We start from the raw sequence: 26,635 nt of genomic DNA, 5'->3' as shown, positions 1-26,635 counted from the left end.
CCTGCTGTCAGACAGACCTTACTAAGCTCAGCTGTCTTCAAAGCCACAGAAATTAAAACAGTCATTTCAATGGGTTGCTGGTCTACCGCAGCCTTAATCAGTTGGTTTGTGTAATTTTGTAACTTTGGTCAACCTGAACTAACCCTTTAAAACACCAAAACACATCTAGCAAAGATAAGGACGGAAATATTAGCAGACGTTGGCAGAGTTATGAGTTATGAGTTGTCAAGCCAACTTTGATAACATTGTTTAATAACTTTGACGATGTCAAAGCACATTCATCTGACCTGAAATTCTATATTTTCTTTTCCTCAGATTATTGATTTCCATAACTTGATATCGTGCAACTTTCTCCTTTCCCTAAAATCATGAAAACAGATATGAACAACGTTGCAGCATTTTTTTAAAATTAACAACAAAACAGATACTAAAATATGTTGAATAACCAGATCTCTCTTTTTCCCACTTTTATATTGCAGTTTGCGGTCTGAACTTGTTTTAACTTATGGGGCAGACCCTCATCTTTACTGTCTTCCTCCTGACATGTTTGCAGTTAGAGTTTAGTTTGATTTTTCTACGAAACTTCTGTCATCACAAATAGAAAGTTGTTATAATCCCAGACTGGTAAAAGCAATGTCGGATGGATGGAAATTGTCTAATCACATACTTATTCTCCACATATAGTCTTTCATAAAGACAGGAGGAAGACATAAAGGATTTGAAAAGTATGAAAAGGCTGCTGGACATCTGTTGCCCATCAGCTTGTTGGCACGTACAGGCCATCTGCTAGAGAGATGATCCAATGGAAGGAGTCACACCAACACACCAACACACCCATGTGTTGTTCCCATTCACCTGTTGGTCTGACTCCTCTAATGAGCCCGGTCAGATTAAAGCAGCTCATAAAACTTTATTAGCGCCTCACATTGTGACCATGTACAGACTGTGGGACGCACGCTGGTGGGCGGTTCAGAACACCACACACACACTCAGTTGATCTTTAGAAACAAGAGGCCAGACAGACATTACGAAACATGTATTTAAAAGGCGCCTGGTAAACCAAACATAACTGAAAGAAGAATAGAGATTCATTCCACCTGACTCTATGAATGTAAATTTAGTCTTTTAATTCTTCGACCTAAGCTCGTGGATCGTAGCACTCTTATTGAAAGGTTGAGAACATGACCGTGTAGCTCATTGGTTCTTCTTATATATTTCAAAACAGAAAAAATGTAGTTGTGTCTGAAGTATTGTCATTGTGTGCCTCAGGGCCCCATTCTAGGACCAATTTGTTGTCTCTTAATACTCTTTTTGCGTCACATTATCAATCAGCACGATATGTCACTGCATTGCAGACGATACGCAGCTGTGCTGCTAACCAGCTTCTCTCCTCGTTGACGGAAGGCTTTGTGAGAGGCCGTGAGCACGTGGACGATCCCTGAGCACCTTGCTGGGATCTTATATCACAAGCCATATGGCTCACCTTCTGTGGCCCCATTTACAAGAGGGGAAAACGCATATACATGCATGCAGTTTGGGCTTTCATTTACATGAAAACAGAGATTTCATCACGGAAAATGATCATTTCTAAAAACTCCGGCCAAAGCGGAGATTTATGAAAACTCTGTTTGCGTGTGGACTCGGTGAAACAGAGTTTTAGGTCCTCAAACGTCACCGTACACGACAAAAAATGCATCACGTTATATATTGGCGTCCTCTGTTTGCTTACTGATCACGGTGCTCGGTAGCGTATGCGGGTTCATGTAAACAGAAACTTTTTGGAAAACGTTCATGTGTGTACGACGTTATTTTTGAAAACAGAGTGGCAGAAATATTTGTTTCCGTAAATACCTGGCTATGTGTAAATGTAGCCTCAATCATTACTGTGAAGCACTCTGTACTGGGGTGCTATATACATTCATCAAATTAAATTTAGTTTATTTTATAAAGACCCAAATCCCAAGTTACAAATTTGCCTCAGAAGGGTTTAATAGGCCACATAAAGTCAGACTACTCTAAAAACGTGTCTGTTTTGGATTGCAGCTGTCAGGATGTTTTGTGGATCTGCATTTACTTTGTGTGGCTTCAGTGTTCCTCCTCTCTTGTGTTGACACCAGGAATGAATCCCCGATGGGACTGCGGGTTGCTGACCAGTGTCTGCCTGCACTACCTCATCCTCCTGATGTCTTCCTGTCACCATGCTTGTCCTTAGTTTAGCTTTATAGCTGAAGCCAATTTCATGGTTAACTGTATCTTCCGAGTTGGTAAAGAATGTTCTCTTTTTGTTTATTTCCAATTTGTGGTCACACGGACCTTTTCCAAATTGGAAGAAAAAAATATAAACAAGGTATTAATGTGATTTTTCACAAACTTATTAATTGTTTGATTTAAGTATTTCTGGCAGTCTTGAAGCTGACCTGCACTTATTCTTTTTTCTTCCAAACTGTGTTGTTTTTTTGTGGCTTCTGATTCTGGTTAAAAGGGGAAACTTAACTAGTATATATATACATGTATATATATATAAATACATGTATGTATATATATATATATATATATATATATATATATATATATATATATATGTGTATATATATATATGTGTATATATATATGTATATATATATATATATATATATATATATATATATATATATATATATATATATATATATATATATATATATATATATATACCATTTGTATTTTGTATGTGTCTGTAGTGTAAGGCACTACTACCACAACAAAGTTACTCTTAAGGATTAATAAAGTATCCATCCATCTATCCTTCCATCCACCCACCAACCTACCCACCTACCTATACTATATGGCGATCGGGGGACATTTGTGACGCAATCTTGTTTATTTTTAGACACCATGCTCGATGAAAAAGCTGATAGGTTTTCCGAATACGATGTAACTGCGGAACTAAAGACTCGGCCTGTTTGTTTCCTCCCGGACAGTGTCAAAGACGAACTAAACAACACAGCGTGAGCAAAATATGCTTCATAAGTGAACTTTCTGAACTGTCGCTGACCACACGCGTTTCCGTTTGTTTCGAGCTCGTTTTCTGTGTTGTTGTTTTTTAGTTCGACCATTACGCGTTGAACGCGGCGAGCAACCGGAACTGCAGAGTTGCTCCGGGAGAGCTAACAAGCGGCAGGCTAACGAGGTGAGCTAACTAGCGTCCCCTCAGGCTGTCGTCATACTGAAGTCAGGTTGAGGTTGACGCAGACACCTTTTTGTCTTGGTCTTAGTTTTATAGGACCGTCTGCTACTTCATCAGTCTGCTAGCTGAAAACAACACACACCACTTCAAACGACATTCATACAAAATACTCAGCAAATGTGAGAGGAGAGGACATCAAGCAGACTAATCCATTGACCTATCCCAGAATACAATCATAATTATATGTGAAAACATGACATGTCAAATTTAAAATGTATGCATCCATGCATACGTCCATGCATCGATTTTTGGGGGGCACCAAAAAATATGCACCAAAACATCCTCAAAGTTATAACAATTATAATGCCGATGTATATCTATTTTTAATAGAAATATTACCCCCCACCCCCCTCCCAAAACAAATACACATTCAACTTCCCAAGCTCGCAGTGGTGCCCTTCTCAGTGGCGACAACGGGAGTCGGGGTCAGAAAAAAGGAAAAAGAAACTGCGAGATGATGCCCGTGCATCTCTTCAGGTCAGTCCATGCTTAAGTTAATTATTGTTAAGTACGGGAAATGTGCGCTGCTAATGTAATGCTTATGCATACACCTCGAACTAGCTGACGTTATTGATAATGATAGCAGGGCTCTCAAGTTTTGAAGACAGGCAAGAGCGACAAATATCCCCCGTCACGTATTCCAATCACAACCTTTTTTTTTAAAATTTCTATCAGTGAAAAGAGAAACATATAACAGTTAAGCGTATTCTGCGCCCTGGAGCCTGGCGCCTTGACTCTCCCTGTTACAGTCGCCTCTGCTGAGTGTTGTTGTTCAGAACTAAAGCTCATTAAAACATACCTGCGTTCAACATCGGGGCAGGAACGTCTACATGGTCTTACTGTCATCAGCATCAATGGTGAAGTGGCTCAGAAGCTCATATGATGATTTAATTAGTAATTTTGCACCAAAGAAATGCAGACGTGTGCCTCCATAGAGCCTCCCAAAACTGGTGGAAATGCTTGATACATACAGAATATCATTATGGCTCTCTCAAAAATTATGTCTTTGTTTTATTTTGATAATTTGGTCAAAGAGGATTTTGCACTTACCATGAATTTGTGTATAAGCTGTTGTGACTTTTCATCCTCTAAATCTTTCTTTTATTTAAGAAGATTGACTATTCTTGTTTGTACACATTTTCATTCAATGTAAAGTGTTAACTGAAGAAAAGTTTGCACTTTCAAATGTACAGTGTGTGTTGGTTTGGTGTTAATGAACTTTTAAACTGGCACGTGTGTGTGTGTGTGTGTGTGTGTGTGTGTTTGTGTGTTTGTGTGTGTGCATATGTATGGGGTATGTGTGTGTATATATAAGTGTGTAACAAATGTAAGTCAAATCACAGAACCAAAAAATGAAAGCAAATTTTCAATATAATTCCTGATGCCGTTTCTTCAGCTCTGTCCATCTCTGCAGTCATGCTCCTAGTGGACCTGGGTCTGTACATCGGCACTGTGGCCGACCTCAATGACAGCCAGGCATTGACCGCCGCAACTGTCTCCCACATCCTGTCCGTGGACTCTGTGGACCCCAGCCCTCTGGTTCCTGCTGATGTGGGCTTCCGCAGGAAGTGGGTCAATGTCCTGGATGAGGTGACCTCTGACCTCCTGAGTCACTTGGACAACTGCTTCCTTTTCATTCAGGAGGCTGTAAATGAAGGCGGAGCTGCACTTGTTCACTGGTGAGTGTGTGTGTGTGTGTGTGTGTGTGTGTGTGTGTGTGTGTGTGTGTGTGTGTGTGTGTGTGTGTGTGTGTGTGTGTGTGTGTGTGTGTGTGTGTGCGTGCTTGCTTGCAGTGGTGGAATGTAAAAAAGTATTTTTACTTTTTTACTGTGCTTAAGTAACTTTTTTATGTATTTGTACTTTACTTGGGTAAAACTAATAATGCACACTTTTTACTTTTACTCCTTTACATTTTGCCGCTGTTATCTATACTTTTACTCCACGACATTTCTACAATATCTGTCGTTCAATATGGGTCTTTATTCGTTACATTTTATAAACACAGTTTCACAAGAATATGGATTGCGTTGCTGTTTTGGAAGTTTAAACCAATCAGGTGGCTCTATCCGCTCCAATGACAGCAGAGTGTGCATTTGGCAGCAGCACTAGCGGTAGCCTTGCCTGTTTTGCTTAAAGATTCGACAGACAGCCCTACTAACAAACGACTTTTGAACCTACATATGAGCCACCCTTGGCCCTTTTTAAAAAACATGTTCAATTTCAAAGGCCCTAAGAATGACTTGTGGAGGTTTCAATGCCTTTCCTGTCTACCTCAAAAAAAGGAGTTGCTATCTTTGCAGATAATCCCTGGTAGATAATTTATCATCCGCAGAATTGTAAAATAGTGTGAAAAGTATTACAGAGGGTAAGCACAATAAGTACACCAACTTTTACAACAAACAAATGTTGTTGCTTTAACTTGCTTATAATTATTACGAGGAGTGACTTCTGTAGAGGCATAATTATTACCAGTAGCTATATCTGCATTCTTTATCAAAATGGTACAGCCCTAGACATTGAGAGACAACCCATTGTGTAAGTACTTTTACTTTTAATACTTAAAGTAAATTTGAAAGTAAGTACTTTTTACTTTTATTTAAGTAGGATTGTTGATGTAGTATACTTTTACTTTCCTGGGGACTTCAGTTGTGTGTGTGTGTGTGTGAGAGTGAGTGAGTGAGTGAGTGAGTGAGTGAGTGTGTGTGTGTGAGAGAGTGAGACTTCATCAATAAATTATCAATACAATTTGTAATTGTTTGTGTGTATTCAGTCAGGCTGGTCGGAGTCGCAGTGCCACCATCATTACTGCTTATCTAATGAAGAGATACCAGCTGGGCTTCACTGAGGCTTACAACAGACTGAAGACTGTCAAACAGGACGTACAGTAAGTGTGTGTATGTGTGTTTCTGTGCCTGCACTGCTTTTTGAATTTCTCTTTGATTCACTGACTGACTAAAATGCCTGAACCTGTGTGCATAGTGTTTTTTTTACTCTTTTACTTTATCTGCAGCCTTTGTTATGGGGCGACTGTGGGTCAGTGGTGAGCAGAGTTGTCCTTCAATCAGAGGATCGGCGGTTCGATCCCCGGCTCTGCTAGTCCATGTCGATGTGTCCGTGAGCAAGACACTTAACCCTAAAATTGCTCCCATACCTGCGCCTACGGTGTATGAATGGTTGATAATACTGATGTGGCACCTTGCATGGTAGCTTCTCCCATCAGGGTGTGAATGGGTGAATGATGTCATGTATTGTTAAAGTGCTTTAAATTATGATTGAAAGACTAGAAAAGCACTATACAAGTACATTACCATGTAAATTGGCTGTACTGACCCTTTTTAAGAGTACCGGCTCAGAATGTCCTTATCAAATGATTAATAGGCAATGGGTGTGTTTCAGGGTCAACCCTGGGTTTGAAGAGCAGCTGTGTCTGTATGAGGCCCTGCAGTGTGAAGTGGACACTTCCAGTCCTCTGTACAAACAGTACAGGCTGACAAAGATCACGGAGAAGTACCCTGGTAACCACATGCACACAAAGTGTGGCAGATAATTAACTTTTTTCTGACATGGTTGCATGGTTTATATTTATATATATTATATAATATATATATATATATGTGTGTGTGTGTGTGTGTGTATATATATATATATATATATATATATATATATATATATATATATATATATATATATATGTATATGTGTGTATGTATATGTGTGTGTATATATATACACACATATATATGTCTATATGTGTGTGTGTGTATATATATATATATATATATATATATATATATATATATATATATATATATATATATATGTGTGTGTGTGTGTTAATGCTTTTTCTTTTGAACAGAGTCGCAGCACGTTCTTAGGGAGTTGTTTGCTGTCAAACCCGCCCACTGCAGCTCCTCTGAGGCGTCCTATCGCTGCAGGAAGTGCAGGTGAAAGGTGGACAAGTTTACACAGTGGCTGAGTAGAGCAAAGTTTCTATGCTCATGAGTTCATGTTCTACGGGAGTAGTCAAAGACTTTAAATGAGGAAGCTTCGCTGTCTCTACAACACCTGTTGCTAAATTAAAAAATGCTGCATTTATTTCAGTAAAAGATCTTTTCATGCATTATTTCCTCATTTAGGCTAAAGCAAATTAGAAAATGTAATTGAAACTGAATCATCATCAACATCCTCCTCCTCTGCAGACAAACTCTGTTCCGTGGCTCCAGTATTCTCAGTCACCTGGTCGGAGAAGGAGCGTCAGCCTTTGGTTACAAGAAGTCCAGTAACAGCACTGGTAAGAACACAAAGTTTGGTTGAAGTTATCAGTAACACCTTTTGTTTTTTCCTGCTATGAAGGCAAAATGTCACACAAACTGAATGAGCATTTCATATTAATTAATGTCATGAAACGTGTCGTCTAGGAGACGTCCAGTGCACGTCTTACTTCATCGAACCTTTGCTGTGGATGGAAAAGACTTTACTCGGAGTGATGGACGGACAGGTAACGCAAAGTTATTAATTGGTATAAAATACTTCCATAGACGTTCCCAGCTTCACCTCAACTGATGTTAATAAATTTCATGCTTCTGGTATAATCAGATGGTGCTTTTAATTTCAGTAAAAAAAAAAAGATTTTTACAAATAGGGTCCTGCTGATATTTTGAGCTAAAATTATCCCTTTTATTATGAGAACACTTACTGGACGGAACAAAGTAAACACGTATGCATGTTAGTTATAATAGTCTTCATATCACTGGACAGGTTTTCTCATGTAGGAATTGTGTGTGTGTGTTTTTAGATGCTGTGTCCTAAGTGTAGCGCTAAGCTGGGCTCATTCAGCTGGTGTGGTGATCGGTGTTCGTGTGGTCGCTGGGTCACTCCAGCCTTCCAGGTGCACCGCAACAGAGTGGACGAGATCCGTCGGCTCAACATTCAGAAATAACATTTTCATACTGTGGGAGCTTTTTGCGTGACATTGTGAAGGTGCACGCTGGTACAGACACTTGCTTACCTGCAGGATGTTTTTTCTCCAGCATTTCAGGTGGCCTTTCAAATGTCATAAGGACTATTGCCAAATGCACTATTTTAGTTTCTCAGAAATTGGTGCTGAAACAATAACAGAAGATGTATTAAGTTTTTTGTTCATAATTGAATACCTTCGACTCCTAAACACTTTCCGGATTGAGGATCCATTTTCTTCTGTTGCAACAATATACAGGCAGGACAACGTGATTAAGGAAAATTTCAATTTTGTGGAGCCAGAGGAGGTTTCTGTTGGGTATACTGCCTGCTTGAAAAAAGGGACAAAAGGGGTTCTCTCCACAAAAACCAAATGCTTTCATTACGTACCTCTGATTAAAAGTTTAGAACAGTTATTGTCCGATCCAAAAGTTTTAGAAATGATAGATGAGCCGCAAAAAATACAGAAGTGGTGGTTCTAAGAGACCCCAACAAGGGACCTCCACTTGAGGGGCGGGCAATGCTCTACCTGTTACCTCTTTGTGTGGTGTTAGGTGCGTGTAATTTTTTAGATTCTCAACAAATGTTAACTTCATTCCAATTCCAAGCGCTATAAACAGCATATGGTTAATATTCACCCTTTACCTTTGTTCTCATTTATCACATTCATGAATGAACGTGTTACTTGTTTTCTTAATTTTTGTTATAAAATGTAATACAAAACAGAAAATCTCTAATAATCAATATATGAGCGATGATCCTGTCCACAGATTCTCCCTTCTCTGCGAGCACCGTTAGGGAAAGAACGGCCTTCTCCAAGGCGAGTTTCCCCTGCCGCGAGGTCCATCAACTAAATGAGCCGAATCGATTCTTCCAGTTACAATACAATTATTTATATAAAAAGTACAGCATACAAATTGCAACATCACAACAAAACACACAAGAGTTTGGACCCAAGGAGAACGGTAGAAGGGTCGAGGGACCCGAATGGTGTGTTCACACCAAACACAGCATGACTAATCGTGTTGCCACAAAGCGTGGCTTATCTCCAGCGCTTTTCTCTGGAAAAAGAGCGATCTTTTCCGCTATTGACGACAGAAGAAACAACCACGAGTTCTGCTTTATACTTGTTGTGGAAGTCACAAAAAGGTGTTTGGGTTCATAACACCGTCCGTAGCCGCACACAGCTTCATGAATTTCACCGACTCCAAGAACTGCGTCTGGCTTATCACTGTAGAACTAGTCAACGTTTCCGCTATCTGCTATGGAAATAACTACTAGTTCTGCTTTATACTGATGTAAATTCCACATATGTCGGAACATATATATATAAACCAATTTTTCACGGTGGTAAAAAAAAGTGTGTATATATATATATATATACCCTTTTTTTCTTTTTCTCACAGTAATATATCAGAAAGAATATATATCAGAAAGGAGAGTTGCCATCACATCTTTTAATGTCAGATAGCCGGTAATGAGTCAAATTGGATACTATCTTCAATGAGCTGGAGCTGACACGCCTGGTTCCGGACACGTTTGAAAAGTGGCCCAAATCCAAATAAAAAAGGTCAGATGATCTGCGTGTCCTTATACTCCGTCAGACGGGTTATATAAATGCTCATGTTTGCAGAACTCTTCAGCCAAACGTTCAACGGGATCCATTGTTTGTGTTTCTGCTGTGGCTTTTAAAAACAGAGGTATTATGCTATGAAACCACAAATGCGAGACTCAGAAGAGATGTGGTTAGCGGACCAATCACAGCCTTGTGGGCTTGCATTGCTTTGACAGATAGTCAGAAATTTGGGGTGACGCACGCAACCACGCAAAATGGCCGATTTGACCATGCAAGGTCGGCCATGCGTGTTTGCGTCTCTGCGTAACCCGAGTATAAATCAGCTTTAACCCTGTAAGACCCGTTGTTTTAATATTACGTCACTTGTATCTCTTCAAAAAATACATTTGCAAAAACGTTTTTTGAGGAAAGACCACATTTACATAGTCCATGGGTCCTATTATCTTGTTTTGCCAGACCATTGAATTGTAAATGTGTATGTAGGTCTGGCCAGAAGGTCTTGAACTCACTCCACCTGCAAACTTTCCTGGAAGCGCATCTCCTTGTTTCATTCAACTGGATACATCAACATTAAAGTAAATAAATTCCATGAAATACTTTTTTTGGTGTTTGTTAGAGTATGTAGTTCATGTAAATACTAAGTTTTTGTGGAATTAATGCATCACATTAGTTTTTCACCTTATGTCATTGTTGTAATTTTACAACGTTGGGTCATAATGGTAGCTAAAATAGCATGCACATTGCACACTACATGGAGACATTCCACTTCTCAAATCTTCAGAAACAGGATAAATACTTACAGAAATATGATGTATTTGATGAGTCACACTTTACAAAAGGGTTATTTGTTATAATTCTAAGTTTAGACCAGATTTGAATAATTATACATGGGTTTGGGTAACCCTAACGCTACGTTATTTCTATGTGATAAAGTCAACTTTTTTTTTATCTGGACTTTGTTTGTTTGCCCAAATATCTCCTTGTTACACAAGCCAGATCATGTTTGTGGAATGATTTGGAGGATGGTTGTGCAGGGACAAGTGTAAATGTTTAGGAACCTGGGGGTTGCATGGATGGTGCATTGTTCAGGGAAAGGTGTAAATGTTCTGCCATGTGGGGATGTAAGAGTTCTGAGTTCACTCCAAATTAACCAGTAGTTTTGTGCATTTGTTCTGACAGTTTGAGAGCAAATGCTGAAATTCTGCTACCAACAAGGCCCAACGTTGCAATATTACGTTTCCCTAAAAACTTACAAAAACTTTTTAAAAAAAAATAAATCCTTCATTATCTGCATCAGAAGACTCTTACAACATGATCTGACTTAAACAACAAAAATAGACATTTTTATGTTTGGGTCTTACAGGGTTAAGGACACGCAGATGGCGGTAAATTCCTGGAGGGAGATATCGGTGAACGTCGGTTTGCACATCGACTCTAAACGGTCGCTGCGCCACCCACTGTTCTGGCGTATGAAAAAGGGACGGGAACCATAAACCAAAATAGAGTCCGTCGATCCAACTGCGTGGCCAGCCGCAGTTGTAGTTGCAAGAGTGTATTTCGCCCTTAAAAGACGCCAGGTCTGAACTACGCCGTCCTGAGGGATTTAAAGCAATAAGCCCCTCCCAATGCAAATAAATAAATAATGCAAAATAAATAAATAATGCAGTTAACGCATAATCAAATAGTTAACGCCGTTAAAGGATTGCCAGTGTTAACTTGCCAAGCCCTAATCTACACCCCCCAAAAAATGTCATGAAACTAGTTTCATTTGTTTTTGCTATTTGTTTATACCTATTATTTCCAAGATGCTTTTCATTGCTCGTTAACACAACACATTGTTGGAAGAACTGCACTTTCTACCCTATGGCTACAGGTATCACGCAGGTATTTTCCCGTGGTTTCCTCACAAAAGGCACGGTGGTGAAGTTGAAAACTGAACACTTGTGAAAAGCCTTTCAAGACTTCTAACGTTGCTTCGCTCCCAAAGATGCAGGTTTGCAGCGCTCTCTGGTGGGCAACATTTCTAACTTGCTTGCAGGTATAAGTGTAAAGCAATGACGTCATCTCGTACTTTTATTTTGAAAGACACAATGCCCGGAAGTGGCGCATGGCATTTGGCATGCGCATAAGCAGGGAGAAAAGCCCCAGCTTTTAGGCGACGGCTGACAATTGTAAACATTAGCAATCCGGCCCACTTTTCGTCGCTGGGATGGAGACATAAGGTAAACCCCGTCTTTACTGGATCTACTTTTTCCCCTCACATAGTTGTCAACGCATTTATTTTTCGGAAGTGATGACATTAACTTATTCGACAGTAGCGTGACAGCTGTAGCCAACTAACGTTAACTCACGAGCTAGCTAGCTAGCCGCGGTAGCTTTCTGCTTGTACTCACGGTAGTTCTGCGTGCATTCCCTATAGCAGTATTATCGCGCCTGTCGCCACTATTGATAAACACCGCCGGAGCCCAATTGTGATGAACGTCAGCGAGTCAGTCCGACAGGACGGACGTCCTCTGCATTCCGGATCTGTCTATCGGCTGAAGCTGCTAACAACAAACTGCTAGCAAGATTTAATAACCAGTTAAAAACGCAGCTAAAATATGCCAGCTACCGTGCATCTTCGTCAGGTTAAATTATGGGCTGACTGAGGGGGTGTTTCGTCACAAAGCTGACGTTATTAGTTGCTGTTCACGTGCAGAATTAATCGTTTGCGCTAATTAATCACACCTGTGATGAAGCTAATAACGCCAGTGGCATGTTTCACTAATTAAGCGAGCTAGCTGCTGCGTTCAGGGACGAGTCCCAAACGCGAGTACTCTAATTGAACCATACCCACAATGCAGCTGTGTAATGTATCCCATGCATTCTCTTGACCTTAACTCCTAACCTCGTTGAATATAACAGATTAGTTGTATGGAAATACTCTACTCCAAGCTGCTGTATACAATCATAACCGAGCATAACTCGCAAACACCGCAAGAGTTCCAACTGTAAAACGTATTGGGGCCCAATTAAATTACCATACGATAAATGAATCCCGTAGTTTCATGTAGTTTAAAATATTCTGCATAGATTTAACTCTACAGTCATTGTGGTGGTCGCCATGCATTTATAGTCTCCATGTGACCACAAATAATGTGGTCTGCACACACAGGGGCGGTTTTAAGCACAGGCGAACCAGGCACCTTTTCATGACACGTCAGGGGTGGCCCAACCACCAAAAAAATAAATAAATGTGTGTTTATATACACACACACTTTTTTTTCAAGTGGTTCATATATATATATATATATATATATATATATATATATATATACACACACACACACACACACACACACACACACACACACACACACACACACACACAAAGGATTGCTTTGCTTGTATCATCATCAGCAGTCTCAATCCTGTTTTTCTAATGGAAACGCAAAATTAGGTTTCAGACAAAACGTGAATGCAAATATTGCTCCATTGACTTTCAATTTCTTAACCTTCTCTTGTGGTTTAGTGGTGAGGACAAACATGCCTCACTGAAGGCGCAATTGTTCTGTTGTTTTTTTGTAGGTGAACCCCAAGGTGTGGGACCAAACATTGCTCTTCAGTGCATGGACGCAAAGCCAATGCGCAGGTAGGTGTGGTTCTACAAACTCTATACAACCCTCTGCAATTTGAAGAACATGTGTTTTGACATGAACTGTGTTTTAGTCAAACCTGAGATTGAGTATGTGGCCGCCAAGAGTCTTTAAGTCCCACTGTTTGCACCATGTGAACTCAGTTTGACTGCATTTGTTTTTATATATTGATGCTTTTGTTTTATCCTACTTCTATCTCTGGAGGACAACTCGTATTTTAACAGTCACATGTGGATGATCTGCATCGCTAGGAGCTTTTGTGTCTTTGTCACTTGGTCAAGGGGAACTTCTCGTGGATGTGACCCAACAACAAAAGTGTTTAGAAGTCTATGAGAAATCCCTCAGTAAACATGCGTTTATGTCTCATTCTTGTTTCAAGTCTTTTTTTAATACAGCATGATGTTCATTTAGTAAATTATGGTCATTTTTGAGTCAAACGGACCATAATGCAAGGTATGCTTTGGGGCAGGGCAACAAAGTGATTGACAGTTCACCTCTCTGCCGTCCAAATATAGTCACAAGATGGCTTTAAAATTGCAGGCCACAAACCAACGTCATGACGACTATGTCCACTGTTGACAGTCTGCAACCTGCAAATATGCTAAATATATTACTTGCTCCTCAGCCCATTTCGCGTCGGTTCAGCAGCAGCTGCAAAGCACACCGAACCCTCACGTCAACCTGCTCTCGGCTCATGTCTTGCTTCCAAAACGTTTGAATGGTTTGGTTCATCATCCCCACATAGTCGGAGATGGAGAGGGTGCATCCTTCTAGTGGTTCACTTCTCAAAGCAATGGAGGAGTTTGCTCCAGCGTCTAGTTCATTAGTATGCTCCTGCATTGCTCTGTGGACGATGACGCAGTTAAAACCCTACTCACGTGTCGGCACGGAGGTGCCCGATGCACTATAAATGCTTAATCAAGAGCATTTATAGTGTTACTCCAGCGATTAGGTATTGCTCTTCTACAAAGCTGGGGCTAAAAAAAAAGGCTAAATCCTACATTGGTACCATTTCCACCACACAAAGCCTCAATGGGGTCTTCCATGAGATCTCCTCTGCCTTGTCTTTGCCTTGTTTTTTTTAAATAAACACCGTTGGTTTGTATTGGGATTTTCATGAAATAAATATTTAAAGGGATTATTCCACCAATTGTCTTTTAAGTTCTACCATTGAAGATGAGAATTTCTCTCAGGTCTCACATAACATTAACAGTAATAATATTGGTGATGATGATGCAAATCATAATAAACTTAATTTACACTACACCTTTTAAAAAAAAAAAAAAAGTTACATAGGTATTAATTAATACAATAAACAAATAAAGCAATTGATAGTTAAAAGATAAATAAACTAATACCTGTAACATAAGAGCTGAACAATGTGAGTTATTAAGAGGTAAAGTAAAAACCAGGGATGTATTTACATTGAACCTTTGCCCGTCTGCTCAGGGTCACCAGCGCACGCCAAGACGCCACTGGAATGGACATCACCAGCCGCTGCACCCTTGGGGACCCCAACAAGCTCCCGGAGGGTGTCCCCCAGCCCGCGCGCATGCCCTATGTCTCGGACAAACACCCACGGCAGACCCTGGAGGTGATCAACCTGCTGAGGAAGCACCGGGAGCTCTGTGACGTGGTGCTGGTGGTCGGCGCCAAGAAGATCTACGCCCACCGCGTCATCCTGTCGGCCTGCAGCCCTTACTTCAGGTACGGGGGCGACTTGCAGCCGGCAAAGGGGAAACGCATCCAGGCAGAAAGCCGCATTGATGGGGTAATGGGGGGGGGAGTACCTCGAGTGCTGGCTGTGACGGTAATCCTCTTTGGTCTGCGTTGTTGCTCTTTAGGGCAATGTTCACTGGGGAGTTGGCGGAGAGCCGGCAGACAGAAGTGGTCATCCGCGACATCGACGAGCGAGCCATGGAGCTGCTCATCGACTTTGCCTACACCTCGCAGGTGACGGCCGGGATAAGCGTTTGTATTTGGCAACAAGAGATTCATTTTGGATTAATTATTGTTTTCATCAATACTGCTTCGTCTTATCTTATTTTGATTCTTTATTGAGTCCTGAGAAATTGAGGGTTTGAAAAAAAAGTATATACATGTAAAGTAATAACTGTCCCAAAGTCCAGTGTAAACCGTGGCAAATTCTAAATGTGATAGTGGTTATTCATATGAAACACAATTCCAATGTTTTATAAATAAAAGTTGTTTTGTCTTTAATATTTTGTTTAGATCAAAAACTAATTAGTAGGTTTAATGATATAAGGATTACAATTTCCATAATTCTCGGCAAAAACAACATTTTACGAGATGATTTTTGACGATGAGGTTCTAATTTCCACTCGTTCGCATCATAACGTTGGCTGTTATGAAGCCAAGCGGGACTGTGCTGCTAACACCAACTAGCCCAGGGATGTCAAACTTGTTTTAGTGAAGGGGCCACATGCTGCCCATTTTGATCTCAAGTGGGCCGGACCAGTAAAATCACGGCATAATAACGCATAATTAACGACAATGTTTCGCTATGTTTAAATCATTGGTGAAGGTTTTTAGATGATAAACTCTATTTTAAGGTCTTTCAACAATTAACTAGAAACATAAAGAACAAAAATTCAGACATCAGCCCTCTGTTTATCTGCCTGGGCTCTCCTCTGCAGATTCCCTCGCTTTGTGACACAATTGTGACGCCACTTTCATGACGTAATCCATGTTTAACAACTTCCAACACAAGTATGTCAGTGCTCACATCAATTGCGACTGTCGATCAATGGTTTGCATGTCCGTCTTATAAGAAGAGGATCAGAGGTTTGAATCTCAGCTCTGCTAATTTTAGTCTAAAAAAAAAAAAGTTTTTTTTTTTCTTCTGTTGGACTGGACACCCTGGCGGGCCAGATCAGCTGATGAAAAAGTAGCTCCCCCTTCAGGTGTATTCAGCTCATGCGTTTTGAGCATTTGGAAATCAACTAAAACATGTATAACGTGGTGCTGCGTCTCACAGGTGACGGTAGAGGAGGGGAACGTCCAGACGCTGCTCCCCGCCGCCTGCCTCCTACAGCTGGCTGAGATCCAGGAGGCCTGCTGCGAGTTCCTCAAGCGGCAGCTGGATCCCTCCAACTGTCTGGGCATCCGGGCCTTCGCCGATACGCACTCCTGCCGCGAGCTGCTCCGCATCGCAGACAAGTTCACCCAGCACAACTTCCAGGAGGTGAGCACACGGAGAAGAGCAACCTTTCTTTAGAAGTCACATGCGCCAGTCAACGTGACAAAGATGCACAATGCTTGTTTTACCGCTTCTCTCTCTGTTCTCCCGCCCTCATTCCAAATCCCAAGGCAGTTGCTGGCGCGGCTCATCTCTTTACAGGGTGTTGTATAATATGTGATACATTCCAATCTATTGGCTCACGAAAACAAACAACACAATTAGACACCATGCAACGTGACGGCTTTTTGTACCGACACAACACAAGAAGAAGTGGGGAGGTAGCATCGCAAACGGAACGTGTAGCTTTACAGCAAGTCGCTTTCCACGATGAACGTATGCAGGCACAGCGTGAAGCGGATTGAGCAAAAATAGAGAGCGACAAGACACTCTTCTGTGTCAGTCATCTTGCCTAGTTACAAGCTAGTGATGAATCGATAGTTAAAAAGACATTAAAGAAAGCCTTTTTTATTGCCAAGGCAAATTTAAAGCAGTGGTTCTCAAACTTTTTATGGAAATAAGATAATTTTGTGACTCCATTTGTGCTTTGATAAAGAATAAAGAACATTTCAATCAGTAAACCAGATTGCTCCATCAGACCAAAAACAATTGCAATCACTTAGAACAGCAATTCCCAAATTGTGGGCCGCGGCCCACCAGTGGGAGAGGTTATTTATAAATAAATAAAACATTTTTAATTTTTCAACTTCTTTATTAACGTCTTCCCTTTTTCACCACCAACATTTCTCCGCACCTCTTCTTCCTTCAAAATAAAAGTCCCCGGAAACACAATACAATAGCTTTCTCTGGCAACAAAGACGATGCCTGCGGAATGAAAGGCGGTTTTGGATGAAGCGGTGAGAACAGTAAATTTCATCAAAAGTCGTCCACTGCACCTGATTGCCATATTATGCGTGGAGATGGGAAGCGACCACCGGCAGCTTCTCCTGTACACTGAAGTCCGGGGGCTTTACTGGTAAGGTGCTCACCGACTTATTGAACTGTGTGACGAAGTCAGGACATTTTTTGTGAACTCCCGGTTTAAACTATCAGACAAATTCTGTGACTTCAAGTGGCTTTGTAAGTTGGCGTATTTGGCCGACATGTTCAGGTTCTTAAATGGACTCAATCTGTCCCTCCAAGGGAAAGCAGTGACCATGTTTCATGTCCACAATAAGATAGAACACAATAAGGAAGCTCGAGGTGTGGGATAGAAGAGTAGTTCAGAACAACTACGAGTCCTTTGACAATCTTTGTGAATTCCTCAATAAAGAGGAGAGGCAGATCCCGACCTCCGTGGCCAACCCTGTCTCCCACAAATTCCCCCAGAACTAAAACGTATTTTCAATTACGTTGACTAGAAATTAATTTTTTCCCTGATTACGTATTACAAATACGTTGATTAGCTATAGCGCATTTAAGTTTTATTGTTTATTACAAATACGTTTATAATCGTGTGCTTGTGTTATTGTTTTTTTGCTTTCCCGCTGAATTTAAGCCTATTTGAATTTCTAAACTCTGTGGAGGAAAAGGGGCGGTGTGAGGCCGGTAACCGGGCCAGTCTGAAGACCACTTGCCCGAAGGTGCCGGTAACGGCCCGCTACGCGGCGGGTCCAGGGACGGTGCTTTTCTCTACACATCTTTTAAAAACAAGGTTGTAGACTTGATACAGCCAGTTTCAATTCATGCTCCATGTTGAGCTGATATCTGTTTTCAGTTTTGAGGGACGCAACAGCAGAAAAGACCTGACGGAGACTTCACGGGCATTTCTCCATATATTTATTCATGACTGTCATATGTACATGTACTTTGTACTTTTGTAATGTTTGAAGCCAGCAGCTCATTGTTGGTACAAGACACGAGCACTTTGGCTCGTTTCACGTGGAGCAGGAGAGCTGCTCCGGGTTCAGGAGAGCTATTCCTTTTGCGCATCGCAGAAGAGCTACTGTTGCCATCTTCAAACTGGGAGCGTTTAAAACGCAGATATAGTTGTCTGCTTTCCATGCGACATAGTTTTTGACGCTCCTGTCTGCTGCTGTGACTGTCTTCAGTGCTCGCCTTTTTCGCGCGCACGTGTCTTTGTGCGCGCACGTGTCTTTGTGCGCGCACGTGTCTTTGTGCGCGCACGTGTCTTTGTGCGCGCACGTGTCTGTGTGCGCGCACGTGTCTGTGTGCGCGCACGTGTCTGTGTGCGCGCACGTGTCTGTGTGCGCGCACGTGTCTGTGTGCGCGCACGTGTCTGTGCGCTTCGGGGCGGATCTCTGCCGCGTGCGATACAGAGAGCATGTAGAGACAGAAATGTCGTGTAGATACGATCAATGAAATATGGGCATGTAGTTTGTTTAATAACAGAACAAGGTGTAGACCTGTTCTAAAGGAAAGATAATTTTAAATGACTTTTTGTGATCTGGCCCTATAGAGAAAATGACTTAAGGGGCAGAGGGCTTCTTCAGGGGGCGTCCTGCATCATGTGGCCTGATGGGGACTGTGTCCAATAGAACTCCACTCAAATAATATTTGCACATATTTGCACCGGTTTCCGTTACCCAACACTCGTTATGACGCCACTTTGTTTGCTGTGACCGGTCTGTCACTGAACCATGCCGTGCATCGCGATGAACTTAAGGGGAAGCGCCATAGTGATGGGATGTGTTGTTATGGGAACTAGCTGACTTTCCCGCGTCCTTCCTGTGTGGCAGAGCCGCAGACTGATACTGCCCCCTCTGTTTGTTTCAGGTGATGGAAAGCGAGGAGTTTATGCTGCTGCCCGCCAACCAGCTGATCGACATTATTTCCAGCGATGAGCTCAACGTGCGGAGCGAGGAGCAGGTTTTCAACGCTGTGATGGCCTGGGTGAAGTACAGCATCCAGGAACGCCGGCCACAGCTGCCCCAGGTTCGTTTGCTGAGGTTCCGACACCATCCTCCCCTCTTTCCAGCATTACTCCTGGCTTCTGTCGGGGCACTCTGGGCCTGACGTGAATTCTCCTGTGTTCCTCAGGTCCTGCAGCATGTCCGTCTGCCGCTGCTAAGCCCCAAGTTCCTGGTGGGCACCGTTGGGTCCGACCCGCTAATCAAGAGCGATGAGGAGTGCAGGTGAGGTTTTGTTTGTTTGTCGAATATTTCAATGTTTTGGGTGAAAATGTTGCTGATTTGGACCCCGTCTTAGTTCTTGAGCAGTATGAAAATTACTGAGAGGAGGAAAGTCAGTTTTGCACGATAAGAACAATACAGTGACGATATTTAACCTTTTGATTTGTATAAATGTGTGTATTTATTTTTTCAGAGACCTGGTTGATGAGGCTAAGAATTACCTGCTGCTGCCGCAGGAGAGGCCGCTGATGCAGGGTCCCAGAACCCGGCCGAGGAAACCCATCCGCTGTGGAGAGGTCCTCTTTGCAGGTCCGTGCCTACAGGCGACCGCATGTTGACTGGCTGAATGGAAGGGCTCCCCTTCATCGTGTGCTGATGTTCACACTGTGCCACGTCTCCTTTAGTCGGCGGTTGGTGCAGCGGCGATGCCATTTCCAGCGTGGAGCGCTACGACCCCCAGACTAACGAGTGGCGGATGGTGGCGTCGATGAGCAAGCGGCGGTGCGGAGTCGGCGTCAGCGTTCTGGACGACCTGCTGTACGCGGTCGGGGGTCACGACGGCTCGTCCTACCTCAACTCCGTGGAGCGGTGGGCATCGCGGTCTCTCAAGATTTTAGATCCAGAATCCAAATTTCGAGCGCACTCTCACATATCGTCTTCATTTCGTCTCTCCCGTCCAGATATGATCCCAAAACCAATCAGTGGAGCAGCGATGTGGCCCCCACCAGCACGTGTCGCACCAGCGTGGGAGTGGCAGTCCTCGGCGGTTATCTGTATGCTGTCGGGGGACAGGACGGGGTTTCCTGTCTCAACATCGTAGAAAGGTACCCGACTAGTCCTCTTTTCCTGTCATTGTTCTTAAAATAATTCAGTCAACGACAGAAAGTGTTTAGTCAGTGCGACCTCTGCTCTTGGCCACGCCCCCTCATTGACTTTTCCGGAACATGGTTGTCCTTCTTCCCCTGTAGATATGACCCCAAGGAGAACAAATGGACCCGCGTGGCCTCCATGAGCACCAGGCGGCTGGGTGTCGCCGTCGCTGTTCTGGGGGGCTTCCTGTACGCTGTCGGAGGGTCCGATGGGACATCGCCTTTAAACACAGGTGAGGTAATGAGTCACGTGATGAGGACACTCTCTTAAAGGAACAAAGAGCTTTTTTGACAAGAAAGTATCCCCTCTCCTCTCCCCCATCTCAGTGGAACGCTACAACCCTCAAGAGAACCGCTGGCACACGGTGTCCCCGATGGGAACCAGGAGGAAGCACCTGGGCTGCGCCGTCTACCAGGACATGATCTACTCTGTCGGGGGGAGAGACGACACCACGGAGCTGAGTAGCGCTGAGCGGTACAACCCCAGGACCAACCAGTGGTCTCCTGTGGTGGCCATGACGTCCAGGCGGAGCGGGGTGAGTGTGGAAATCTAGTCCAGTCATACGTCAGTGACCACTTTTAGTCTGTGAGGTTTTCTGACCCAATTAAGTTACTACAGTTCAGGCCTGTGCGGTATGGCCCAAAACTCATATCACTGTATTTTGTAAGATTGTGACTGTTTCACGGTATATCACTGTATTTTTTTCGCCGCCGGCCGACTTTGCAGCAGTGTAGTCTGCAAGCCGTGCTAAGCCTTAACAAGTGCAGGAAGCATTATTATGATTATTTTTACAGGTTAATGTTGAAAGCGCAGCGGGATACTTATGTGTCACGGTTCTAACTCCAGTCATGGTTCAAACTTTAGTTGTGTATTTAGTACACAGTATTCAGTACATATTACTGTATTGGTTTTGAGTAAATGGCCTGTGGCTCAAAAGTTAAATTAAAATCTTAAGTTATAAATCTTAACCTTTCCCTCCTTAAAACCTATATAACGTTACTGTGAATAAATAATAAACTAATAAAAATTGCTCGTTAGATCCTCATAACCTCTACGGTAAAATCAGAGCCAGTGAATCATTTAAAAAATCCTGCCAAGATGCTTAGTTTATGCCTCTGCGTCAGGTCGACGCTGTAGCTACGCCATCGACGCACACCCCTACGCCGCAGCTCAACTTGCACTTCCCAAAAATCCTAATTACGCGTCGCGTTGACGTGGGCCGCAAGCGCTGTGATTGGTCCGCTCAGAACGTAATTTCCGGCAGTTGCTTTTTTTTTTTGTGGTCGTAAAGACCAAGTCCCCAAACGTCTTCTCTGTCGCCTGCGCTTCAACATTTGCAATATAAGCATTTGCTCTTCAATATTGATGAGCTCCGATTGATAACTCCTGAAACCACACAGCCACACACACCTGGCGGCATGGCGGCGAATTGCAGAGCAACGCCGTCCCTCGACGCAGAACTTTGAATACTCAACGACAGCGTCACGTCGACGGCGTAGGTACAGTGTCGGTACGGCGTCGACTTGATGCAGAAGCATAAACTAGGCTTAAGTCGGCTGATTCTTGAGAAACCAACCACAGATTTGAAACTTAACTAACTTCTCGCCAGTAAACATCCTACAATTACTTTTTATGACTCAACAACAGTAGTATTTATGGACTGTTGAAGTTCATCAAATGGAACACTTACGTTAACCAATTGGCGGAAGTGACGGACGCAAATCTGTTCGCGGCACCCGCGAAAATTAAGCCGGAAGTGATGTCCGCAAATCTGCTCGCAATACCCGCGACACTAAAACTGACAAAATGAACGCACTTCTTACTCTATTTTTGTCCCTTGTGTTCCCCTTTCTCCAATCCATGTGGAAACTGCAACACCTCCACAATCGCAACAGGAGGATATAAATAAATTAATAAAAAACTGGCGAAATGGCTCCTCTTCCGCTACGTAGCCAAGATGGCGCCCGTTCAGTGCGAGTAGTGTCCATCGTTTTACACTACATTTTTTGACCGTTTGCAGTGCGCCATCCGGGTACTTTCAGTGCACTGAATTCTGCTGGTTTTGTCAGTGTGGCGCACTAAGCACTGAAAGTCAGTGCTCGAAGTGCGCAAGTGCGCGCTAGTAGACACGGCCTGAACTTAAGAGCCCTGACAGGTAAGTAGCTAAGCTGCGCACTTCGTGTTGAACTGTGAAATAATAAATATCCTTACTGGCGCAGAGCAACAACAGACGTTGTTTCCGTGCACCGGTATGATGTATGTAAAAAAAAATCATACCGTACAGAATACTAAAACCGGCCCTACTACAGTTAATATTAAAGATACTAGTTTAATCTTTGCATGAGTCTGAAGTGTAACTCTCTCTCTGTGCGTGTGTGTGTGTGTAGGTGGGCTTGGCTGTGGTGAATGGTCAGCTGATGGCCGTGGGCGGCTTCGACGGGACGACGTACCTCAAAACGATAGAAGTCTATGACCCCGACGCCAACACATGGAGGTGAGCGGGGGGAAGGGCCATCACCATACTTGATCTTCTGACTTCGGCTGAAAACCTTTAATAGCATCGATATTCACTACCTTGTTGAAACGACATTATATTTATTATTATAAAGGATGAAACTTATCAAGGCTATAAATACTTTTTGGGGGGACGAGTAGCTAAAAACACGCTGTGAGGTTGCTGTAGTCGCTATTCTAGCAGTGGCTCGTTCCTTTTTAAGAAGGAGCTTGTGTGAGGCTTCTGTTGGATGTGTGGAGCACAATAGATCACAAAGCTGATTCTGAATAGACTTGTTAGCATGAGCGAACTAACTACAGCGCTAGTTATTTGCCAGGTGGCTGTGGGGCAAGGCATCAACCCATCACGACGTGCAGAACGGACAGTCAAAGCGTACACTTATTGCACAACAACACTGAGGCACCGCAGTCCAAACAAAACTTTATTACTCTCTTTCAACCTCGACAAAGGCGGCGTAGACCAGGTCCACTGCCTCTGCTCTTACCTTTCACAATAAAAGCCCTTGACAAATACATGGTGCAACTGTTTTACTAGATGGAACTCCAATTTGCTCGGAGCATTTCAATAAAAATATCTGAGTAGCGTTGCCTGTCGTAGAGTTTGGCTGAAACGGTCAGACGCTGCTTTGGGTTGAGAGGATCCTGCTAGTAAGTCTAATCAGACCTGTTTATTGAAAAAAAAGTACAGGCCCAGTACAGCACCGCGGAAGTCAAAAGAAGGGAACCAGAATTAATTTATTGACTCATTAATTTGTCTTGTCCTCCTCTTCTATGCCACCATGTTCACGTCTCACTCACTCACTCACTCACTCACTCACTCACTTGTAAACTTCTCCTTCCTCATCATTTCACTCTCCTTCTCACCAGGTTGTACGGAGGAATGAACTACCGACGGCTCGGTGGGGGGGTGGGCGTCATCAAAATGACTCACTGTGAATCTCACATATGGTAATGCCAGACCCCCCCCCCCCTCCCCAACACAGACACACACAAACACACACACACTCTCACACTTCTCATCACATTGCAATGGATGCCTCTTTTCACCGACTCCCGTGCCTCCGAAAGAGACGCTGCAGTTCATGCGAGGATGAGAGAGACTGGGGGGGGGTGGGACGAGACGGAGAGGAACAAACTTTGAACTTGTGCTCATCCCCAAACCCCCCCACACACACCTCACACCCTCCACCCCCTCCCACACTCCGAGGTCATTGGCTTTGGGATGCGCTTGTTGTCTTCATCGGTTAGACCGCGGTCAGCATGAAGTGCGCCGAGAGCCGACGTCTACAAACGGGCTGCTAAGCTTCCCACTTTGGGTCTCATGGGACACACCAAGTTGTCGCCCTACGAGCGTCTCTGTCCGGGCCACTTGATTCACTTGACTGTTACAGAACTCAAGCCTGCTGCCGGAGGAGACCAGATCACGCTTCAGAGGTCACTGCAACTCGACCTCAGGGAAGAATAACATGTTTTTGTTTTTTTTCATGCCAGGCCCCAAATGTGCTGTTCCTGACGAGAGTTCAATGACGTTCCGTTCATTGCATTACTGACTGCACTTTTATTTCTTCTGCTTTCGGCATGGAAGCATGCATCTGAGCTGTGGCTGTCACATCTCTTGCTCTCAGTTGTAGCATTAAACAGGGCGGAAACAAAACAAGGTGATTTTTATTTCACCAGGCACGATGAGAGGAAGCCACTGCTACTCAACATATCGTTTCTCTTTGTTACATGAAGGCAATTCAAGGCTGACGGTGCGTTTTTTTTTTGAAGGGATCAACCCGCACACCAGAACCAGCCAGTGGTGTAGCGGTTGGGTTTTGTACTTTTTTTGCTCTTCTCTCGATTGGCCTCTGCGAAGACTTTGACAGATTGCTGTTTCAACAACCCCCGTCTCCTCCAAAAAATTGTGTTCCTATGCAACAAAATGATCAGTTACGTTTTCTGTAATTGAAAGAAAAGAAAAACGCTCCAAAAACTTCTTTGTTAGTTTCAGTAAAAAACAGCACGGTCTGGTTTGAGGATTGAAATTAAATCGGTTTCCCTTGACGCGTAATTCACAACACGGTTTTGATGGAATATTGGAGTACAATCCAGGGAGTATAATCCTGGCCCAACCCGGTCGTGATGCAAGAAATATGTTCAGTGTCAAACGCAGCTGAAGCTTCTTTAGTTCAGCTGGGCTCATTTATTCAAATAATAGGACCGCGTTCTCAAAAGGACATTTCACACTTTGACACTTTTGGAGATTTGTGTTTTTATTCAATTCTGTAATATCCCTGATAACAGAAATCAGGGTTTTCATTTCATTAAAATGGAGAATCAAACGGTTTCAGTATTTGAAAGTCTGTTCAACACTAATAGCATCAAAGTCTGACCTCTTTTCCTGCAACAAAGACTTGTTTTTTTCTTTTGACAAATGCAGCAGTATATCCCAGTTTGTTGTTTGTAGAATGTACCACATGGATTCAATTCTTAACTGTATATGCATCAATAAAGTAACAGCTCATGGGGTTTAGAAGCAGGACCTTTTTTGTTTTTGTTCCGTTTCCTCACTGTTTTTTGTTGGGCATCGTTATAGGCAGCACAGTGCAATGGCACCACCTGCTGGAGGACGGTTATAGTGCAGCTCTGACATGGACCTGTATGAAACAGATCAGTCTGGAAACAAATCATGTGAATTATACATTTCAGGCTTCATGCTGAGAATGACGGACTCATTCCTCAGAGTCGACGCAATGCTTGACCTGCCAGCTGCCACAAGCGGCTCCTTCTCAGTTCTGCACTTTAACAACAACGAGCAGGCAACAAATATGAGCCCGACGTCTTTTACTAGTGTTAAATATTAACCAATATGGCCACTCCAGATGTTGCTGGCGGGCAGGCTTCAGGTTGCAGCATGGTGCTCTCTGATCATGTGGTTAATTCCGATTGTGTCGTACCTGTTTTTTTTAGTTTTTTTTTTTAAGGATTTTTACTGGATGTAGGCTCTTTGGATAAACACATGTTCCATGTGTGTTGTGTATGCCTGCTTCCTCATGAGCATGCTGCTACTCATCACGGCCACAGACGTACAAAGGAAACCCAATCAGGTTATTGTTGCATGTTTCCATGGTCTGACTAGTCACTTTTCAGATGGATCGCACCGGTGAGCCATTCATTTATGTGACGGAGCTAACCACGGTTGGAGATTTTGTAGTTTTCATTGGACAGTGCAACATTTAAACTTGTGATATTAGTGAGGGAAATGTTTGGGAGGCGGAGCGAATTCAGGAAATGTGAGGATGATACCCAAATATTTATAATGTTTCATAAATCCCATCCATACCCCTCTCAAAAAAACCAAACTATATATATATATATATATATATATATATATATATATATATATATATATATATATATATATATATATATATATATATATATATATATATATATATATATATATATAAATTCCTTAGTTCTCATCTTCATTCACTTAAACTGCCGATCAAATCTAGATTGAGCCGTCTGTGGTGTCCTGACCTTCAGTGGAGTTTCCCCTCTTCATCTTGTCAGCTACTAATG

General features: G+C 42.8%; 2 protein-coding genes across 5 annotated transcripts; both read left to right on the top strand.

Annotated features, from left to right (window-relative positions):
* Positions 1 to 2,965: 2,965 nt before the first annotated feature.
* Positions 2,966 to 9,401, top strand: dusp12 (dual specificity phosphatase 12). Of its 4 annotated transcripts, none has more exons than XM_068571717.1 (9): positions 2,966 to 3,169; positions 3,610 to 3,703; positions 4,623 to 4,905; positions 5,997 to 6,110; positions 6,623 to 6,741; positions 7,083 to 7,170; positions 7,426 to 7,517; positions 7,645 to 7,724; positions 8,022 to 9,401. In XM_068571717.1, exons 3-9 carry the CDS (start codon positions 4,643 to 4,645, stop codon positions 8,163 to 8,165), a joined length of 900 nt encoding a protein of 299 aa, XP_068427818.1. In that variant the 5' UTR covers positions 2,966 to 3,169; positions 3,610 to 3,703; positions 4,623 to 4,642; the 3' UTR covers positions 8,166 to 9,401. The 4 variants fall into 4 exon arrangements, with proteins under 4 accessions (XP_068427818.1, XP_068427820.1, XP_068427816.1 ...); XM_068571716.1 differs by lacking the exon at positions 3,610 to 3,703 and having other exon boundaries at positions 2,969 to 2,987; positions 3,087 to 3,169; XM_068571719.1 differs by lacking the exon at positions 3,610 to 3,703 and having other exon boundaries at positions 4,641 to 4,905.
* Positions 9,402 to 11,887: 2,486 nt separating this feature from the next.
* On the top strand, positions 11,888 to 26,402 carry klhl20 (kelch-like family member 20). The gene is made up of 14 exons (XM_068569051.1): positions 11,888 to 11,980; positions 13,326 to 13,389; positions 14,843 to 15,100; positions 15,238 to 15,346; positions 16,392 to 16,598; positions 19,329 to 19,487; positions 19,593 to 19,687; positions 19,878 to 19,993; positions 20,089 to 20,272; positions 20,365 to 20,508; positions 20,653 to 20,786; positions 20,881 to 21,089; positions 22,942 to 23,048; positions 23,936 to 26,402. Exons 2-14 carry the CDS (start codon positions 13,367 to 13,369, stop codon positions 24,018 to 24,020), a joined length of 1,830 nt encoding a protein of 609 aa, XP_068425152.1. The 5' UTR covers positions 11,888 to 11,980; positions 13,326 to 13,366; the 3' UTR covers positions 24,021 to 26,402.
* Positions 26,403 to 26,635: the final 233 nt, after the last annotated feature.

Source organism: Clinocottus analis, unplaced genomic scaffold, assembly GCF_023055335.1.
Source record: "Clinocottus analis isolate CAN_PGR_092001 unplaced genomic scaffold, fCliAna1.0.p SCAF_11, whole genome shotgun sequence".
Lineage (NCBI taxonomy): Eukaryota > Metazoa > Chordata > Actinopteri > Perciformes > Cottidae > Clinocottus > Clinocottus analis.
Note: the sequence above shows the minus strand (reverse complement) of the source record. Positions and strands in the feature narration are given on the sequence as shown.

Excerpts from the sequence above, each read along its gene's own strand:
- dusp12 (XM_068571719.1), top strand. The coding sequence starts at position 4,643 with ATGCTCCTAGTGGACCTGGGTCTGTACATCGGCACTGTGGCCGACCTC. Across the intron at positions 4,906-5,996 it reads GGAGCTGCACTTGTTCACTG|TCAGGCTGGTCGGAGTCGCA; the intron begins GTGAGTGTGTGT and ends GTGTGTATTCAG. Across the intron at positions 7,725-8,021 it reads TCGGAGTGATGGACGGACAG|ATGCTGTGTCCTAAGTGTAG; the intron begins GTAACGCAAAGT and ends GTGTGTTTTTAG.
- klhl20 (XM_068569051.1), top strand. The coding sequence starts at position 13,367 with ATGGACGCAAAGCCAATGCGCAG. Across the intron at positions 13,390-14,842 it reads GACGCAAAGCCAATGCGCAG|GGTCACCAGCGCACGCCAAG; the intron begins GTAGGTGTGGTT and ends CCGTCTGCTCAG. Across the intron at positions 21,090-22,941 it reads TGACGTCCAGGCGGAGCGGG|GTGGGCTTGGCTGTGGTGAA; the intron begins GTGAGTGTGGAA and ends GTGTGTGTGTAG.